Below are 21725 nucleotides of genomic sequence, written 5' to 3' on the forward strand. Positions count from 1 at the left end.
TGTCAAGCAAGTTCCAAGAGTCGTGACAACTCCCGTGTGGCTCACACCACAGTTTTTGACATACTTTTTGTTTTTAGCTCTTGCCCACTGGCCCACAAGTTCCAGGTCATGCAACAGTAGTTATGTTAGTGAGAAATTGTGCCCATAGCTAACATATAACTAATGAAGGTTGGCTGATTATACATGAAATTTTTTCAAAATCTCTTCAGAACGATCATGAGAAGATTATGGCTGTGGGTTCTTTTTGTGTAGTAGAACTAAGTCAAACAGAACTTTCCACAGAGAGAGGTTGCGTTGTGGGAACCAAACAGTGGATGAGAAAAATGCACAGACAGCCCTTGTGGGAGAGAAATGGACAGGAAAAACCCATAAACGGTTTTGTCAAATATCCAAGATGTAACTGAATGTTTAGAACACTTTAATGTCCTTTATATCCAGCTGCATCAAAGCTTCGCATCGCTTCTAATTTTCAAAATGAAATCGGAAAATTAGAAATTGTCGCCAACGTTTTTGGTCCCCCACGCACGATCCTCTGTACCGCGTGCCTCTGACCACATCCCATTCATTAGATCAGATCGACCGACTTACTCCACGCTTTTGGAGAAAAATCGACGAGATCTTTGTAAACGCAGAGCCAATCTCGCACACACGCTCATAAATCAAAGGGAAAAGAGCAGACATTTAAAGGAAAGTGTAAACACAAGATAAGCTGCGCGGCACGATGACCTTGGCCCATGGACAGAAAAGTGACTCACACTTTGCTAAAAGAACCATGCGGAGAAGCTGGCTTAAGGAATGCCTTTGAGGAACTGATGTTTATTTGTATGACTATTATTCCCGTATGAATGTTCGGGGGTGTAACCCGTGGTCTCCTGAAGTGCGGCCGCTTGATCTAATATCATTTAATGTTTTTAGTTTCTAGAACTCGCCACACCTAGGTTCTGGAAAGCCGCACGCGAATAGCCTCCAGGCACGTTAGAGACCACTTAGCCACGTCCCGCTGCCTCACGAGTCAGCGTAAAACGAATGTCACACTCTCTTTCTTCTCCTCCAGTCATCCCTAGATCATTATCCACCTCTCGTTTCTTCTTTTAATCTCCTTTTTTATACGTCAGCCCTAATTCCTGCCTCTCTCCTGTTTTTCTGTCTGAGCTTTTCAAACGTTTTTTCCATGAACTGAACCTGCTTTCGTCATGAACCTAGCAGTGTTGCTGAAATAGCATGAACCATCTGCAACTGACTCGGTGTAGCTGTAGATTTTGACAGCCAAGGTTTCAACAATAAATGTTTGTGATAGGTCTGCGCATAATAATGAGTTTGGAGCCTTTGACTAAGACTTCTGGGAATCAGTGCCCACCGTTCATCATGTCATGACGGATAGAAGAAGGGTTGTGCTCATGGTAATTCACTGGGAGCAGTTGTTACAACCCCTTCATAACCTTATAGTGTGACACCAATCAGAGTGGGTGTAAGTCAAGCTGTCACGCCTCCGTTCCTACTTCACTCTCTATTGGTCAATTAGTGCTCTGTTTTGTCAAATCATTAACTGCCAACTGAAGCAGCTCATTACCTGATTTTCATGCCCACCTGTCTTGTTCATTTACTCATTTCTTCATCCGTGCTCTTTGTATAAATACTCCTGGTTGTTTCACTGTAGTTCCTGAAGTTTCTAACTTACGAGAGTGCACTGATGCCTGTTTAGCCTTCCTCTTCTCTGTTAGCATAGCAATAGCATAGCATTACCTTGTTAGTCTCTCTGTCCCCCTCTTCGTTAGCTTCCTGTCTCTCGTTAACCTTCCTGTGTACTGACCTTGTTACGTGACCTTTGATTTATTGTTTAACTCTAGCCCGCAGCGGCTTGATAGATCTGAAACAGTCCCTGCCTGTTTCGGATTTCATATCCGGAATTGCGTTTTGAATTAAAAATTCGCCCTGCGTTTCGTCCAGCTTTTCTCAATTCATAAACATGAGGCAAGCATTATTTTTATTTATTTATTTAGTTGTTTGTTTGTTCCTTTGCTGTGGCTAAATTCAGTTGTGATTAACTTCCTGCTGACAATTCCTAACGTACGAAAATACAGTCATGACAGTCCCAACCCCCGGGAGGACCGAATGTGTCTTACGTGTGCTTGCTCACACCATGGACTACACCACCGAATCTCACTAATTAGTGACCCTCGTTAAGCCTCAAAGTGAAGTAATTGGTGGAAATAGTTTGGCGTAGCGCATGGTCCGTGGAAAAACCTGCAGACACTGTGTGCTTTGAGGAATCCAGCCCCATTTAAAACTCTCCACTCCCAGCCGCATTAGCGTTGGATTAGTACTGGGATGAGCAACAACTGTGGACAATAAGGATGGATAATTAACAGGTATTTTAATGACCGCGGTTCTGTTCTGCGTTCTGTTCTGGCATGTGGAAATGATACGCCCTCACAAGACTTAACGCCGGCTGTTGGATGACGTTCAGTTATCTGAGTTTAGTCGGTCGACGAAACGTTTTCTCGCCGTAACGCGCTCTGTTGCCGGAGTCGATTTTTTTTTTTTTTTTTTTTACAGATGACAGTTCCTCTCACCTGCCAGAGCTCTCTGTAAATTATTGTTTTGTTGACTTTGTGCAGTTGTTTGTTTTTAATAAAAATTAGTTTATCATGCTACAGGATACAAGGTAATCCGACCTAGAAGATTACCTTTGATATGAGTGCATCGCCAATAATATCAACAACTAAGCCCGGTTGCCAAAGTACTACAGTTAAACATTCTGTGGCAAGATAATAGTGTTGACATAAATTTTATCCTTACAGTTGGTGACAAAAAGAAAATTTATGGGTGTTGCTAATACTCAGATCCAATGCTAAAGAGACTCAGAGAAAAATTAAAGCAATTACAAAAAAAAAAAGCAACATCAGTCTTCGGAAAATTCAATTTGCTTCATTCCCGGTGATAAATTTCCTGATCTTTTTCACTTAGGAACATTTTCTTAACAGCACATCCCAGTCCCTTTATGGGGTATTTGATTGTTCTGCTTTGTTACTTAGGTGATTCGCAACGTACGAGTTGAATCTGTATTGACACAGCCCTGAATGTAAACAAAAACTGAATTTAAACTGAACTGAAACCGAATCAAAACACTCACATGACTGCTGATTCTTAGCTTTTCTGGAACTCTTGCTGGACTCACACCAGATGGTAACACAGTCCTCCAGGAGCCTGAGCCGTCTGGTTTTCTGCCAGCGCTGAGAGCGGACCTTCACCACACTAGAGCCATGCATCATCATACGCACGTCTTCATCGTCCAGCACACCTGTGAAAACAAACACACACACACATACACACACACACACACACAAGGAATTTTAATTTAAACATTATGAATGTGCAAAACTAGACAGCTAGATCTCTTAGTAAGCTGTGTTAAAGCCAACCTCTTTAGACAGTTTAATCTTAAACAAAAGAGTTACATGCAACCTGTATGAGATTTTAACCCAAACTGATTTTTTTTGTGGGGTTTTTTATTTTTATATTTTGGCTTAACTAGGCAGTTCAGTGATTTTAATTAGAAATCTCAAATTCAAAAACTATGAGAGAGTGAAATTAAAAATGAGCATTCTTTTTATTATTATTATTATTATTATTATTAAAATCGTGTGGGTTTTAATAGTGTTTATCTCATCTGTTATGGAGTACAGAGACTTTGGCTGGAGGTCTTTGGACAAAAACACCTGCTACGCAGTAAATCGTGCTTGACACGGCCCATAAATTCTTCCCATTAGTGCTGAACCACAAACCCTGACACACAAACACAATCGCACTCACACGCATCCATTGGTCTGCACACATACATCTTTTTTTTTTTTAATTTCTCCACGACTACCTCATATGCTATTACGCTGACCAATGTGTTACACGCTAGGCCAAAAACACACGCACGTTGGTCATTCATATTCTGGAACGTTCACACAGACCTGTGCTTAATCTGGGTGCGGTTGGAGGTCAGCGGCCCCGTGACATTAAGTCAGGGTGCAGTATTAAAGGAACTGATTCTAAACGAATCGTGTCATTTTGGCGTGACTACGTGCTCAGATGTGTGGTTTTAAAGAATGAAATAAAACATGGGGAAGTGTGAAACGTCACTGTGTGGTCAGTGGTAAAAGATCACCATACATACAACAAGGACGTCAAGATGTCATTTTACTGAACAGCGGGAATTGTAAAATAAATAAATAAAGAGGGAAACAGGAAAAAACGGACTTGTGAGTGTTTTATTTTTATAAGCGCTTTGGAGATGACATTTACTTCTCTTTTACTCCCGTGGTTGGAGAGATGAGCTTCAGGAAAAATGATCAATACGTTTGAACCAGGGAGACTTTCGCACTTTTACAAGTTATTTTCCGGGCTCGCCAAATGACGACGTCAAACTATATTCTCGTCCGTGTTTTGAATTAGCTAGCGTTTTATCCCGCGCGTGAGTCACGTTTTTGCTCTGCTGTCATAACAAATCCTCACCATTACAAAATGTCATATCAAGGCAGTGAAAAGGCTCAAGTCGTGAATCCTGCTGAAGAGAGTGTTGATCTCGAGTCTTATTTCATATAAAGATCTGTCCAAGCAGAAGGCAGCTGCAAACGGAAAAGCTAATCGAGTATCGACGGTTTCATTTCAGTAAGGGTTCGGTTTGGACAGAAGGTGTGTGAGGTGTGTTAGCATTGAACTAAAAAAAAAAAAAGAAAACAAAACAAAAATTGCGGCCCCATGGTTTGAATCTTTAGGAGAGTCTATAGGGACACCACTGGTTGTGTTTTCTTGGCTGGCTGTATGGACTAGGGCCTCTTTCCTTCTCTCACTGCTCTGCTTTGGTCACTGACGGTTGGGTTTCTGTGCAGTTGGTGGTAATGTCAAGTGTCCAAGCAGGTTAAATCAATGCCAATGCAGTCAGAAGGTACGAGATTTACTGGCAGCGATTTACAGAGGTTCATGTATGTGTGGGCATTTAAACATTGGAGAAAAAAAGATATATGTATATATGGATATGTGAGTGTGTGCATGTGTGTATATACACAATGATGAGCCAAAACATTCTATAAAACCCCTGAAGGTGTCCTGTGGTATCTGGCACTAAAATATTAGCTAAACTGTGTGTGTGTACACAGACAGACAGACAGACAGACAGACAGACAGACAGACAGATAGATAGATAGATAGATAGATAGATAGATAGATAGATAGATAGGCAGGCAGGCAGGCAGGCAGGCAGGCAGACAGACAGATAGACATGAAAGTCACATACAGCTGCATAAAGCTATATATAAAGCTATAAATAAAAATTAAGCTAAACTTGGATGTATGTACATGGGTGCGTGTGCTTTGATCACAAGAAAAAAAACTGTCATATAATATTTACCGAAACCACCACTGACATTTCTACAAATCAGTTCCAGCGATCCGACAGATAGATAGATTACAGTAGTAGAATACGAGACTTTGGGAGGAAAAAAAAATGTGACAAAACTTGAAACACTTTGTGTGTATTTGCCTGCTTCAGCTGTCTAAAAGCGTGTTTATTTCAGGGAACACGGTGTAAAAGATGAAGTTGAATCCCTGACAAAATCTTTAATACCCCCAAAATGACATTTTGAAAGCTCGTGCAGGGAGTTTACAATGGATGGGAATTGGATGTTAAAGTTTTCCACTGGTCTAAATCCTGCCACGTCTTAGGCATCTGGATTAAACATCATCGTCATCATCAAGCACCGACTCCTTTTTGGAACTATTCCTGGATATTACGCATATTAAACACATAGCTATGACACTAATTACTCCAAATATGTAAGTTCTGTTCCAGGGTATGTCATGACAAATTCCCCCTCTTACTCAGCCTGTATGTCATAGTGAACTAGCTTTGGTGCTGTAATCGGAAGGTGGCCTACTGCTTCTAGAAGCTACTCTGCCTGTTTCAACCTGACAGCGATGCTTTGATCCTCACTGAGTCAGTCTGTAACTTTGTAAGAGAGAGGTAGAGAGAAAGAGAGAGAGAGAGAGATTGCTTGGGTACGCAAGCCATAGTCGTTATCTGTAATACAGTGATATTGCTTTTGCTGTTGTTGTTGTTTTGGTTTGAGTGCATTGGGAGTTAGTTAAGGAATTAACCAGTGATGTAAGTACCCATCCATTCCAGTGTCACTCTTCTCTCTCTCTCTCTCCCTCCCTCCCTCTCTCTCTCTCTCTCTCTCCCTCTCTCTCTCTCTCTCTCCCTGGTTGGAGTGATTAAATATTAAAATTGCCGTTACTATGATGTAACGTACAGATTTGACAGTCTGTCCAAATCAATTTGATCGCAAAGAATGAAGACTACAGAAAGACAGACTTGGCTTCTGTTTTTAGACCTGCTGATTGGAAACATCTTTAAAGAATAAGACTGCCAACATCTCAGAATGAGCTCTTTCTGTTAACTCAAGGCTCTGCCGAGCTTAACTACTGTCAGCTACGCTAGGCTAGTCCAGTAGGCTTACAGCTTTGACCACCAGAAGAGAGAGATAAAGGGCAAAGAAGGGGGGGGGCACTCTCTCTCTCTCTCTCTCGCTCTCAAAAGCAAAAGAGAGAAAGTCCCTCTTTCTGGAAGCCAAACAGAGAGATAACTGTTGAACTGTTCTTGTTTTGCTTCTACAACACTTAAAATTTAGATCAAGAGGGGTCTGTCTTCAGTTCTCTCACTCTACCCACAAAATCCTGTTTCTACCCCCCCCCCCCCTCTTTTAATTGATCTGCTCTACTCCTTTCCGCTCATCGACTCTACTGTTTTCTTTCTCCTTCTTTAAAATTTCGTTTTTCCAAGTCATTTCTCTCTCGTCACTTGTCCAATACTATTCGTTTCGAGATTCAACGCTAAAGAGCCGCCCCCTCGTCTTTGTACCGAAGAGAGATTCTCTCACTTGTCTGGTGTAGCTGACAGATAAGAGTCAGGTGAAAAAGGGAAAATGTGGAGTGTCTGCTGAAGAAATAAGAGAATTACGGGGGGGTGGGTGGGGGGGGGGGGGGGGGGTTGCTAGAAATGATGCATGAAAAAAAGAATGTGTGAACAGAGGTAAACAAAAATTATAGTACAAGAGAACAACAAGGAAAAAGTAGGAGGAGACAGGGTTCCACCCCAAACACTATTCAGAAAGAGCCAGGAGGGCTTCGGTTTTGAACTTCTCTCCTAGGCAACCAGATATTGTCTCTTTGACACCACAGCAGCACTCCAGTGTGTGTGTGTGTGTGTGTGTGTGTGTGTGTGTGTGTATGCTCAGAAGAGCCTTGTCCACACATACTTTGTCACTTTCTCTCAACATGTTGATCCTCTTGGATAGCAGGACAGTAAAGAGCGTCTGATGAAACACAATGAGGCATTCAGACCAGTGGAGTCAGACAGAGTGAATAAACGGTGACAGTAAAATTAGGGGAAAAAAAAGACTTGAGACTATTCTGTCTTTTCTTCCATCCATTACACACACAGCAAGACAAATCTCCACGTCGCGAATCAGTTAAGTCTGACAACAAGGCAGGCACAGACACCATGGGAATTAAATGAGTGAGAATAAATGAGCATGGATTTCTTTATCCTCTTTTCTTGAATCTTCTCTCTCTCTTCTCTTTTTTTACTCCTAATCCCTGAGAACGTTTTGTGTGCTTTATTCGACTAATACATTTCTTTTCAGATCTGAATAACTTCAGATCTACTGTAAGTAATTACAGAAAGAGCTGTCTCTTGTTAAGAACGACCAGTTGCGCGCTGCACATGATGGTGGCACATCGCAACTCCCGTTTTAGTCGCTGGACACAGGCCGGCTGTTTAAGTGCGAGACAGAAGATCCTCCAGCCAGAGGGATCGCCATGGTAACGTTACCCACAACTCTGGAATGAGGGGCGGTGCCCGCTCGCGCAACTGTCTGAAAACCACTTAAAAACACTTGCGACCATGCCAAGTTTTAACAGCGTGTCAAAAAAAGACCCCAAAAAAGGAAGAGAATCCAAAACGTCAGCTGATTATCGCATCGCACACCTGCCGTGTAAGGGGTGTTATAAAACACTTTGCGCTCGGAGAAGACCGGAGGGGGGAGCGCCGGGGCTATGGAATAATCGTCTCATATGAAACAGAAACAAAGTTGTCCAGACAAACAGTAGAGTCTGTAATGCTCTGTTTGCACGTAGCTGCTATTTCATTTGTTTCAAGAAAGGTTTAAACGGATACATGTGATCAATGGTTGGCTAATGAGCGTTAATAAGTCTAATACAAAGTCAGCCGTGTTGTTCCAAATCAGATTAAAATATGAAGCGATAGGTTGCAGCGACATAAAAAATAGCTTAAGAAATATGTGTCATAAAACAATAATATGTTAGAGTGAGAGAGAAGTTTGACCTCATTCTGGAGCTCCAACCACTACCCAAAATTTTATTTGAGTGCACCCCCCCCCCCCCCCCCCCCCCCCCACACACACACACACACACACACACACACACACACACACCCACAGTTGCACGTGGCTTTTTTCGGTTTCATTTAGAGGGAAAGAATCACCAAACTGTCTTACCACTAACCCCACTAAAACCGTTATCAAACAATTGCCTTATTTCAGAAATGCATTTGAAATGTCCCTTCACACAGGAACGCACTACAGTGTAGTATATCTCAGAAGAGGCTTTCGTCGCTAACTCTCACTGCACATACCGCTACAATGTAGTGCACATATATAGCACACGCGAGTATGCAGACGCACCACTCGCCTACGCTTGAATTTCGAGCACGGACATATGACAGCTCTGGGTCTAGAACCAAAGTTCCCTCGATGCCGCGCTGCATTTGAATTCTACAGTAAAGTCGGTGCCAATGTCTTATTACTTAAGGGCTAGAACAAGCCGTCACACCCTGATGTCTGATATTACCGTTTGTGCTTTCAACGGCCCTCTGCGTGAGACGAAACTGTGAAAACTGCTCCGAGATCTATAGCTATTTTTTTTTTTAAGTCAGTGATTATATTTCCCTCCTTATGCACTCTAAGTGTTTCAGAAAGCAGGTTTAGTGAAAATTCAGTGTTAGTTAACTCAGAGAAAGTAGTAAACCTCCTGATAGAGGAGCTCTGTGGCTTCATTCTCCTAGCAAAACAAAGCCATAGGGCTCTTCATTTAGGAGGTTTACTACTATCTCTGAGTTAACTAACTCAGAATTTTCACTATACCTGCTTTCTGAAATACCCCCCAGGTGAATGTAATGCATTTGTGTCTTGTGTTCAGTATAATGAAAATGTGGATGGGACTGTTATCCTATTTCTTACATATCCGTAATTCTTGTCTCCTGGGTGCGTAAACGCAGGCTACCCATATAACATCTTGTTGGGATGCGCAGTCCAGCCAGACGACAGTGACCTTTCGAAAAACCCACTCTCAGCTGTCCAACCCAAAATTACTCCATCTTGTGACTATGTTAGTTTGAATGAACAGTTTGTTGTCTTTGTTGGGCCTTTTTTTGAGGGGGGGGGGGGGGGGGGGGGGGGGGGTTGGCTTGCTCATGGCCTCCATGCAAACTGCTTTGTGTAGGAACCCGTAATTTATTAATGAACAACATTTCTTACTTTCCGACTAATTCCACAGCACAGGAATAAGGTGTTTTAACTACTTCATAACAAGTGATAATAATGATAATAATAATAATAATAATTAAAACACAGACAGTTTCCTCTGAGTGGAAAGCAAGCCTGTTTACCAAATTCATACGTGGGAACTGCTGTAGTGAACTTGTGGAGGATACCAAGGGGCAGGACCTGCTGAAGCCTTAAGCACAGGATCATGGTAATTACCATCGCCAGTGACTGGTGAGTGACAGGTACTTGAATGAATCAGTGACCATGCTGCTGATTTTCACACAAGTTACAAATAATATAAGTTTATTTAGAGCCAAATATCACTATTTATAGTGTCAATGGGCTTTACATGTCTATAACAAAGTCAAATCAAAATTATATAAAGTTGAAATTTTTTCGAAAATAATATGTAGTACCAGGTTCAAAACATGCTGAAGATTTGAGAAAATCAACTCAGCAAGATATCTGGCATGAAGACTATCATCGATTGGCCTCATTAAGCCAGTAGCCAGTTGAAATTAAAGCAGAGTTCATTTGGTTTTCAAAACAAGTTGGCTCTGATGGTGTTCCTGTAACTATGTGGGAATGTACTATGTAAAGCTCTTTAACCCTGAGAAAACCCTGAGCCTTCACACGTCAAATAAATCTAAAAATTAAAATGAATATATTCAAAAACCCCACTGCAACATCAAACTGTTTTTGTTTTTTTTTTCCCCCAAAGTCTTCGAGAGATGCAAATGTACTTCATTTAAGCCAGCAGCAGTTTCATGTACAGTACGTATGTGCAGCAATAGCAGTGTGCACTAAAAAAACAAAACTACCATATGTACAGCAATAGCAACACACACCACACACACACACACACAGCGGTTCCGATGAGTGTTCTGCACAGCACTTATGTGAATGGAGGAGACCGGGAAAAAAAGAAGAGAGGAGAGAATAGAAGAGGAGAGGAGAGGAGAGGAGTGGAGAGCACCGGGGGAGGAATTAAACCCAGTGTGTTTGGAGAGACAGAGAAAGTAATCAGTTATTCAGTGACTGAACTGGGATGGGATGGGATAAACACATGTGGGAGTGCTGGGAGTAATGATGATGATGATGATGATGATGATGATGGCCAGGAGATTTAAAATATGCTTATGAAAAAAAAAAGGATGACAACCAGGTGAACGGCGATGAATTTTTGAGAGCAGGTGGTCTCGCTAGTCAGACGAGGACGAAAAAGAGAGTACAAACCATCACCAGCGTGTGGGATGAATATGTGACATCATTCTCCGATAATAGAGAGAAAGAGGGATGGAGATATTTGAAAAGGTTAAAGAGTCAAGGATCGAGGGATGGTGGTGTGGATGAGAATGAGAAGGCGTGGGGGTAATGAAGAGAGAGATGGAGAAGAGAAACAGTGAAAGGGTGTAGGCTGAGTATGACAATTACAAGTACAGAGGTCAGAGAGCTGCCGGACCTCTCACCAACACATGACCGTTTTTACACACGTATACCACCGATCACTCGTCTGGAATTCGTCATCGAATTGTTTTTGACACAAACCTAGTAGTTGTTTTGGCAATATTATGGTGCGTAAACAGTGACTAAACACAATCTGGAAGGTCCTGAAAATTTGGACGTTGAAACTAAAATTTCACAATTTTACCAAGCCGTCTTTCGGCCGACATACTGTAGACTATAAAGCATCGATGCCCGAGATATTATTAACACTCTTAACATAATCCCACGTTAGCATAGCTTTAAGCGTGACAAACTGGATATCCTTAATGACCTGCTAAAGCAAATGACTGGAAGAAGACAGCTGTCAGCGCACGAGAAACAACAATCACTGCCATTACTCTACCACTGAAATATGACTGACAGTCGAGTTTGTTGCTAATATGGGATAATGTCTGGTTCGTTTTCATGAAAACAGAGGCAATTTTTTTCTTGTTACCCCTGCATTCGGCAGGTAATCCGATGAACACACGACTTTGATAAACTTTTCCGACCGTGTGCAAAAAATCGTAAACTTTACGTCTTGTTGAGTCTGATTCGTTGTGGACAAAAGGAGAAAAACATTCAAAGTGCAACTTTTGCTCGCTATTTCGGTTCGGTTCCTTACCTAGCCTTCGAAGAGGGTCTTGGCTCTTCGAGTCCAGTAGTTTAGATTCACTTTGTGCGACCACCGGTGGCTTTTTTCTGCCCAGCATGTTGCCAAAGCCAAATAAAACGTGTCCTCGAATCCGGTTCACTCTTTAGTACAGTGAGCCGAGATTACCGATTTGAGCTGTAGCCTATACTCAGGTCAAGATGCAGGAGAGTGTTGAATGGTTCTGTCACATCTCTCTCTCTCTCTCTCTCTCTGTCTGTCTGTCTGTCTCTCTGTCTGTCTGTCTCTCTGTGTGTGTGTGTGTGTGTTAGAGCGAGTCCCACCCAGAGTCATTTCTAAAGGCAAAGCGTAACTCGATTCCAGAAAGCGCACAGTCAGACTGCAAGCCCCTAAATAACATTTGCAAGAAACCATTTGGATTAAGCTGGTCAGACACTAAACACGGTGGTCTAACTGCGGACTGGTCTTCTTCTACGGCATCTACACAGAGGTGTCGACTTCAGTGCAGCTGTGATTTTTTGTAAGAACTTATTAGCAGGTCTTACGAAAATGTCACATTTACACACACACACACAGACACACACACACATACACATTTATACTTATGTTTATGCGTTTGAATGATATATTCTTGAAAGTAAAAAAGACGGACAATTATTTGGAGATGCGCAATTTATGTCACGATCAAAGCGCAGCATTGTAAAAACGTTTGAAAACACTTAAGTTCATGACCGAAGTAATACTATGAACCTGTCAAGCGCTGAGATTTTTTTTGTTAAATTTCTGGACCAATGGCGCCGCTCAGTGGCCAATTTGATAAAAAAAAAATCATAAGTGAGTCATGGAAAGGCATGGAAAGATTATTATGTTCCTTTACTATTGATTATGCTCCTCAATTCTGCCCTGAAGCTAAACTAATCAGTAATACCTCCACCCTGCTATCAGCAAAAATAAGTTAGTCCTTGATTCTTATGTACAAATTTCACCAGAATATCAGCAGCAATCTTTACAGTCTTTTTGACTCTCTATATAAATTCTGCTTAGATGTATTTTTTGCAAACGAGGCAACAGCTATTTAATTATAAATAAACAATTATAATCACTTAAATATTACTTTATATTTTGGCTCAACAGTGAAGTATTACACAGACACAATACCTTTCCTACACTTCAAATTTTCACCTGATCAAATAACTTGTCAGTTGATCTTAGGGAACTCTATCCGATGCAGCTACTGCTCTACCATGGAGGGATGACAATATTTATGAACAACTCTGAATAACAAATGCCCCTGGGAACCGTCAGGAGAGAGATTTAAATAGGCTCAGACAACACTGCCAACAGGACAACTAACGCTGCAGTGCGTAGCTTCAGCTATGTGACCTAAAGGTGATGCGACAGATAGAGATGTTATTCACGTGATCTGAGGCATTTAACACTCTAGCAAAGTTGGTCCTGCCACCTCTCTCTCGTGCACACACATGCCACACGTGAAAAAAATGGGTGATATACTTGCTCAAAAAGAACAGAAAATTCTGCGTACTACGCTATTCCGCTACCTCCAAAGGATAGGCAGCATGCTCCGACATGTTCCACACTTAACTGGAATCACACACCTTTTGTCTTGGGATTCAGCGGCAAATGTAATATTGATCCCAAAGGTTACACCACAGGGCTCATCAAAAAAGACTTGTGATACTTACAGAATAAGGGGTGTGTGTTTGAGTGCGAGAGACAGGCAGACAGATAGTGAGTCTGGTGGTGATGGTGAGGAGGGTGGTACAGAACGCCTATATCAAATTCATTTTTTGATTTTTGTTTGACGTTTTTTCCTTGGCAACCCTACTCTCACTGCATTAGTAATGAATCACTGGACTTCATGTCCCATAATCCCCTCTGGTATTGACCTAGGAACAGTGATCACGCAGCTGCTCTTAAGAGTAAGTCCACACAACAGCCATTTAAATGTATTTTCAAACTGTAACAAGTCAGCGTTTTCAGACAATATGGTGTGTATGTGTGTGCGTGGCTTCCCTATCTAGGTGTCTTGAGGGCTTAATTTCCCTCTTCCCTTACTATAACACTCTCCAAAAGAGTGGTCTTTTCACCTGCACACAGTTTCACATTCACACACTTACACAATATACACATATAGCCTCTTATCAGATATACGCACAAAGTACAAATATAACACCAGGACTAAGCAGGACACAATATTTGTTTATGTATAGCCCTCCCACATACTCACTCAAATTCACTATTGTTCACTCTTTCTCACTTACATACCAGACTGACCACAGAAACCTACAGTTCAAATGGCTAGGATAAGACAGCTCAGTATTTTTTAACTCCTGGAAGTGTTGTGGGGGGAAAAGAGATGTGTGTGTGCGTGCGTGTGATTGCGTATGTTGGACATTCTCCAGAACCTAAGGAAAAGCATTGTTTAGTTCTTTAATAAATGGTGTGTGTGTGTGTATTTGGTGTTTAACGTATCATTACCTTGTTTCCCTAAGATAAAGGTGTTATCCATTTGACTGTCTGGTGGGTAGTCGGGGATGCTTAATAGAGATCACATCAGATGGGGCGTAAAGAGAAGCACAAACGGAAAGAATAAAAGAAAGGAAAGAAAGAAAGGAACAGGTGGGCGAACAGGCTAGGCCCGGCTCGCGGTTACAGCTGTCCGCCCACCGGGCTTCTACAAAAGTGCGGTAAACTGGCGCCACGCAATGGGCACAGCTGGCATTGCAACTGGCTACTCTCCACCCTCCTGTCGTTCTTTTCTCCTTCTCTTTGCCCTCTTTTCTTTTCTCGACGCCACACGCGCATTCAACACGCGCTGTGTAGGTGGCAGCAGTTTGCCCACTGGGCATAAGATGTGACGAACCATATTACTGAGAGCTCTAAAAGCATTCAAAGGGGAGATTGAAACTCAACCGCCGCGCTGTGCACCGACGAGCGAGCGCGCGCACGTGTATTTGCTTTTCACGACAGGCCGTGTCTAAACCAAAAGGATTACGGACAGATGTGCATCCTAACACTGACACTCGTCTGTAGGCTGTACGATCCTTACCTGTGGCGTTGCCGAAATGTCAGTTTGTGAGTTTGAGAGTGTTACGGGTTAGATTGTGCGCACACATAAAATAACAATCCAAAAAGCAATAGAGCCAAAGGTAGGGGGTGGGGGGGGGGGGGGGGGGGGATACCATTGTCAAAGTTAAGGAACGGATAGGACTTAATGAGAAGATGGCTGATGCATTGCAGGCAATGTTCCCCCTCACTAAGCATATCCTCCTTATCCACCCACATGCAAGCAAGAAAAAGAAAGAGAGAGAGAGAGAGAGAGAGAGAGAAAGAGAGAGAGAGAGAGACGGAGAGAAATGGGGGAATGATATGAATTAGACATCTGCTTCAACCACACAATTCGCTTTTTTATACCAACGCCAAAAAAGCAAAGCAGATCCCTTTAGCAGTGTTGTGTATCAGTCCTGGCTCTGCCATGGCACAGCGGTGAAAGAGCAGCAAGGGCTGCGAGACATCGCTGAGGGCTAAAAGTGAACTGCCTCTATGCCTTTCCTTTCCAAAGAAGACTATGAAAATGAATGAGAAGTTGGCCTTGCATGTTAATCTTAGACCTCTTCCCCAACTCTTATATTAACCAGTGTAAGAGAAAAGTAAAAAAAAAAAAAAAAAAAAAAAGGGACTGGAGGTCAGCTATTACAATATCAACGCAAAAGCAAAATCCTCGTTCCTCATCAAAGAGTCACGGCGGGGTCAAGATTTTTAAGAGTCGCTTGGCGTTTGTATTTGCAAAAGCCAAAATGAAAGCGTCCCACCGCGCCGTGGTTTTTGAAAATAGTTACCGGCTCCTCGGCGGCGGCGCCGCACTGAGGGCTCGATGGCTCGGACTGCGTCTGCAATAGTGTGTGACGTTCAGTCATCTCAGATTAATCAGTATCTTAAATCAAAGTCACTCGAGGGGGTTGACCCGAACAGATTTAGTGTCCCTTGCGCTGATGAGCTACTTGTTGCTTAAGGCAGATGCAAGCGTTGGAGGTCAAAAGGAAACGAGCTTGGGTGTTGCCTGGCATGGGACATAGGAACAAGAAAGAGAACAGATGGTACAAAATAAGGTTCTAGTGGAGAGGGCAAAAAAAAAGAACAAGGCAGAGAGAGAGAGAGATGTGTGTGTGTGTGTGTGTGTGTGTGTGTGTGTGTTGGGGGGGGGTCATCTTTGTTGAGCATACAACCTCCCTCTCATTCCGGTGGGTGCTAGGTTAGCATTTTGTCAGGAGTGGGTGAAGTTAGAGATTGATCAAGTTTGTTTGCTTTGATACAAAAAAGTTATGAGCGACCAAAGAACAGCAATCAGTCTCTTACTCTGCTATCAATGATGTTAAGAGTAAGAACCACAGTTACACTCACCGACATAATTTTGTGCCTATTAAACTCCATTGCAAGACTTACTATGTCAAGGCAACAGTCCAACTGTGAGAATATCTGAGTGGAAGTTCATGATATTGATTTCAAATTGATGTCATGTAAACAATCCATAAACTGCAGCCCCACTGTAAGTACCAGGAAACTCTTATTCTGAGTCAGTGACCTCAGTTTATACATTTCTCTGAATACGAGCTATAGTCATATAGTTATTGCCTGAGCTGCATTAGGTTGTGTAGCGTTTAAGCAGGGCATCTAGATAGGAAGAGTACTGCGATGCATCTATATTCACTGTGTCCCTTGTGGATTTGGCTAACTTCACATACATTATTTAAATAGGTCATTAAAATGATTAGAGTTAACCCATGGGGTCTGGAGACTTTGGGTTTGAGTTTTTGCACACTCAACCAAGTAACAAGCTACTTCTTGTGGAGAGGGGGGAAGGGGGACTTACTTGTATGTTTGTTGATGAGACTGCTCTCAGCTTTGACCCTGTTGCATGCTGGATGGGTTTGATTAAAACAATGATAAATGGGAAGCAGGCACCGTCATGAGTTCTCGTAACTTTGATTCTTCTGGTTTGTTCCCCTGAACCCTTGTGGAGTAACTCGTTGGCCATCTATGGACAAAACCTTATTTAAAAACTTAATTGTCGTTAAGTTAATGTCTCCCCAGTTGGCAGCAATACCATTTTGTTATGTTCTCGTCTGTGCGGATGCGTTAAAACGTGAAAATCAATGTTGATGAATGCATACTTTGAACGCAGCCAAAGGGACGTGTCCAGAATAAACATGATATTTTTAGCTAGTCAACTTACGTGCCAATAGAGTTTTCATCCCTTTGCACTTGGCTACCACGTCAGAAACGCTTGCTTGACCACCAATATGACAGATTTCAATCATACACTATGAATGAAACAAGTATGCGGATTTACTAATTCCTTTTCAACGTTCAAGCACGTTTCAACACTGAAGTGGTTAAGAAATAGTCATTGCTGAAATGGCTGCTCATTAAGTATGCTTAGCAGTCTTTGTCAACTTAGCTATGGGCAACACCTTGACATGAAACAAACTAACACGGTTATGTGTGCTAGGTCGACTCATATGCCTTCTTCACGAAATGGTGACAGAAGCGTGTAATTGTGGACTAACAGCCACTTAAGATTTACTATGTAACCTATCTAGTTGGCACGTCTGCCTAGCTCGCAGACTTCACTAGCAGAGCGTTAAACTAGCTTCTGTAGCAACTGAAATTTAACCATCTTCCATATTCTTGTGGGGTGCTCTTTTTGCGTTTCATGCAAATTCTATTCACACAGTTTAATACGATTCGTATTGCAGCAGACAGAATCCATATAACGTATGGTCATCTCGTTTCCATTTCATGGCTCACAGTATTGTTTTGTAGTGACTCGCCATCGCAAAGACTAGCTAGATGACTGCTAAGTTTGCTAACTTCAGCAAAACAACAAGGTGGGCGTAGCAGCTAGGCATGAATGTAGTCGTTCTGGGAGGTCAGGGGTAACAGCGTCAACATATATGTGCTCTACAAATTGGGCAGTACAAACTAAACAATTGATTTGTTAGATGAAAACTTCAACACATCAAAGCCGTTCAAGATGACAGGCTCATGCTTGTCTACGAGAGAAAGAATCATTTGTTTACTCTAACCCTCGGCGCCTTCGTCGCACCACTGATGCCAAGGCAACAGAGCAGTCAAACAAATAGTATCGCTCCGCAAAATCAAAACACTGAAACCCATTTAGACGACGTAACGAGAGATTCTTAGGTTATACACACAGTAAAAAAACACCTGACAGTGTATGTATTATCAGTTTGTCATAACAATAAATGGTAAGTGTCTATTAAAGTGGGACTATTTTTTGTCCGTAGATCTCTTAGATGTTTTTAAGATGAGAAGGATGCATCCAATGTGGGCATACGTTTCATTGTACTAAATCGTACCAGATACTAAAAATTCTTACACTGTTTCAACTTTTATAATAAGTAGAGACTGCAGCTGCCCAGTGTTGTTCCTGTCACTTAAGTTAAAACAGAAAATTCTATTATTTTCTCCAACTACAACACCCCTGCTATTTCATGTGGTAGCGTCTTGGAAGTGGTCCTGGGCGTTTTTTTTTTCATGCTAGGCAGATCGCATTTTGATCGACATACAAATGGCCCAATAATAGCACACTTCAAGCGTAGCAACAGAGCAAGAGCTTTTCTGTCCAATGGTAATGGGAGGAGGTGGGACTATTTTCAGTTCCCCATCGTAGAAGGTGATTGGTTTTCAGCATATTCACGGTAGTCGGGGTTGTGGGCTGAGTAGTTTTTCCAGCCGCGGCCCCTATGCTAAATATTGGGCTGTGAAACTACAACTCCCGATGTGGATGTAGGGCAATAGAAAAAGCCACATGCGCAATGACGCCAACCCACTTCGTATATAAACCGCAGCTCCCTCTTTCTGAGTAGTTCACTGGATACGTTTGTGGTAGCGATGTGATAGTGATGAGGGGACTTTCTCAATCAGCATTGAAACAGTTAACGGTAGTTACGGTCGCTCATCTGTGAAGTAACAAGTGTCAGTCGTGTTTGCTATCGACGTCAGGCGTTTTCGTTCGAAAGTGTCAGTCAACGTAGCTACTTATTAGAAGATTTTTTTTTAATTTCAAATACACATATGTGACACTTTGCAGAACTTAAATAAGTTTGAATGGACTTTTAATCCAGTTCGTTATTATATCGACGGTTAGGTATAGTGCCTGCCCGTTTTCACTCACAAACAACAGGATGACAGACTCGGACGGTAAGGACACCCATCACGTACAAACTTTACATGCCTCATCAGGTGAGCGTTGTACGAGTTCGGAGCATCATCCAGCCGAAGGGACTGCAGAACCGGGGACGAACGACAGGGGGCGGTACATCGCCAATCAGCCATTGAATAAGGATGGGAGAGTCACCACGAATAAGCTACGACAAGCGCAAGGACGGCAGCAGGAGGTGTGTCCCGGATCAGTTACTTTACCGAAATGCCCGACAACTTTGCCGCCGCAGGAACCCGGGGCGGATACAGCAGGAGATGTAATCGCCGCCCACGGTAACAGCGGGGATGGACCTACCGAGGAGACGCTTAGTCAAGTGCAAGGTGAAAGTGGCAAGCATTTTAAGAATTCCAGTGTTCCAGGGGTGGGTGTGGATCCGTCGCGACCAGGAAAGAAAAAGCACAGACGAAGACCCTCCAAGAAGAAACGCCGCTGGAAACCTTATTACAAACTGTCATGGGAGGAAAAGAAGGAGTTCGACGAGCGGGAGACCGCGCGTGCTTCTCGCGTGCGAGCCGAGATGTTTGCCAAAGGGCTCCCGGTGGCCCCGTACAATACTACACAGTTCCTTATGGAGGAACACGACCGAGAGGAACCAGACTTGAATACCGAGAATGGTAGTCGCCGTTTAGTTGGACTTTGCCGTCCGGAGGACACTGGCAGCGAGGAAGACATGCCCGACTATGAGGACGATGATGATGATGGCAGTGGTGGTGGCAGCGATGGCATAGGGAGACCTGGCAACGCAGGTGGGGAATTTCTTCAGCGGGACTTTTCTGAAACTTACGAGAAATATCACGTCGAAAGTCTACAGAACATGACCAAACAAGAGTTGGTGCAAGAGTACCTCGAGCTGGAGAAGTGCATGTCACGTCTGGAGGAAGAGAACGTCCGGCTGCGGCTTGCCGCAGACGGAAGCAACATCAAGACGGAGAGTCCCGTATCCATGCCAGAGCCGGAGCGGCTGAAAGAGCTGGAGAACGAGCTGGCGAGACTGCGAGCCCAGAACAGCGAGCTCCGTTTGCAGAAGCAGCTTAGCCAAGAGAGAGCACAGATTGTAGCCTCCGCGGAGTAAAAAAAAAAATTGGAATGGACTAAAAGCTTATATTTGTCTAAACTGGACATTGTGAAGTTAATTTCGTCGCAAACCAGGTATTTTTAAGGTACATTGTTTAATTGGTGAATTTGACTCTATAAATTTGACTTATTCAGCAGATACGTTTCATTGGAATTCTGATTTAATATTTTTTTTGTATTCGGACCCAAAGGCAACTAAGGATTTTTCAAAAGGATGTTTATGTATGTTGAAGATAAATAATTCATTCTTTTTTATAAAAGAGAAAATATTTGAGATTGAAGACTGATTGTTTCTTGTTTAAAAAAAACTACTGTTATATGGAAATATTGTCTTATCATATTAAGACTTGTATTCGGACTTGAATTTTGGTCTAAAATCTGTCATAAAACCGTTTGACAGTCTCTTAGGAGTTTTATGGAAAAAAAAAAGAATTTGTTAATATAAGAATATATTACACACAACATTGAATGTTTCTCTTTCTCAAGGGTTTCATTAACCTGAATTAGCGTTTTACTATTGATTTCATACATCCAAATACAAGCTATGGCATATCATCACAACCTTCATGAAAAGCCTGTTTGTTTGTTTTTTTAATAAAAACTTTATGGTAATAGTAACGAACTGTCACAGGACCCCTACCAACATGGCCCATGCTTTGTTTGTTTGTTTGTTTGTTTGTTTGTTTGTTTTTCATAATCAGAGTTGTGCATGTAAATGTTGACAGGCGAGAGAGGTGCCAAAGTCAGTTTTAGACGCATTGTAAAATCAAATGAAAACGAAACATGTAGACATACAACTTAAATATTACATTTTAAGGTAATACTTCTACAAAATCAATCTTTTAACAATCACTGGTTCCATATTACTCGTTCCACTAGCTGCCGATGAGTGTTGGACGTCCCATAGCCCGAGCCTTTGAGACTGCTGTGGCCACTCCAGGATAAAAACCACATTGTGTTATAGTAGTCGGAGCCCCATGGTTTTCATTCTTTCTGAAATCAGAGAGACACCCCCTTGTACCACTGGACACTGTTACAAGTCACAAAACCCTATTCCACTGAATGTGGCACTATAGGCTACACATTGTACACTGAATTAGGACCGGGTTAATCAAGAACACACAGGCTGTTGCAATTTCATCATGCTCTGTTTCTTTAAATCTCCTTGTGCGGGTTTCTCTTTCTATATTATGCTAAGTATTTTTTCTCTTGGTAGACTCAAGTCTTAATATATTACTCAAAACTTCTCAGAGCAGCTCCTAAAACAGAACAGACTTTTTTTTTTTTTTTTTTTTTGCTCAGTTATTTTCAGATCAAACCACTGAAACAACTGAATCACTGAGATTCGTGTTGTGTTCACAAAGCTTCATTTAACAGGAGTATCAAGTAGCACATGGGGGCCTTAACAGAAATCTCACCTCAGTCTTTGTTCCTTTTACTTCTAGTGTTGACATGGCTGAATTCCAAAGTCGATTCATTACTTCTTTGAAAAGCACAACAATTCTCCAAACTGATTTTCATATTAACCTAATTACTATGGTCTTCTCTATAGACGTAAGAACTGGAGGAGAGACCACATAGCTTTTTGTTTATGGATTTATTTTTTTGGCACAAGCTCTGCCCTACCGATTGTGAACATGCATCTTGTAGGAAAGGCTTGGCCTTCTTTAAAAAG

General features: G+C 42.2%; 2 protein-coding genes across 2 annotated transcripts in view; one reads left to right on the forward strand and one right to left on the reverse strand.

The window, feature by feature from the left end:
• Positions 1-11809, reverse strand: part of plcd3a (phospholipase C, delta 3a) — a 30315-nt gene extending 18506 nt beyond the window's left edge. The window contains exons 1-2 of the mRNA XM_030793503.1: positions 11722-11809; positions 3134-3301 (exon numbers count right to left, since the gene is read on the reverse strand). Coding sequence (XP_030649363.1) covers positions 3134-3301; positions 11722-11809 — 256 coding nt within the window. The remainder of the gene's footprint in view (positions 1-3133; positions 3302-11721) is intronic.
• A 6868-nt stretch (positions 11810-18677) lies between these two features.
• Positions 18678-20296, forward strand: LOC115829587 (protein HEXIM-like). Its single transcript, XM_030793731.1, has one exon. It carries the CDS (start codon positions 18939-18941, stop codon positions 20046-20048), a length of 1110 nt encoding a protein of 369 aa, XP_030649591.1. The 5' UTR covers positions 18678-18938; the 3' UTR covers positions 20049-20296.
• The last annotated feature ends 1429 nt before the right edge of the window (positions 20297-21725 follow it).

The sequence above is a fragment of the Chanos chanos genome, chromosome 16 (assembly GCF_902362185.1).
Source record: "Chanos chanos chromosome 16, fChaCha1.1, whole genome shotgun sequence".
NCBI classification, from domain to species: Eukaryota; Metazoa; Chordata; class Actinopteri; order Gonorynchiformes; family Chanidae; genus Chanos; species Chanos chanos.

What these genes read in the sequence shown, in the direction of transcription:
- LOC115829587 (XM_030793731.1), top strand. Translation starts at nt 18,939, where the DNA reads ATGACAGACTCGGACGGTAAGGACACCCATCACGTACAAACTTTACAT.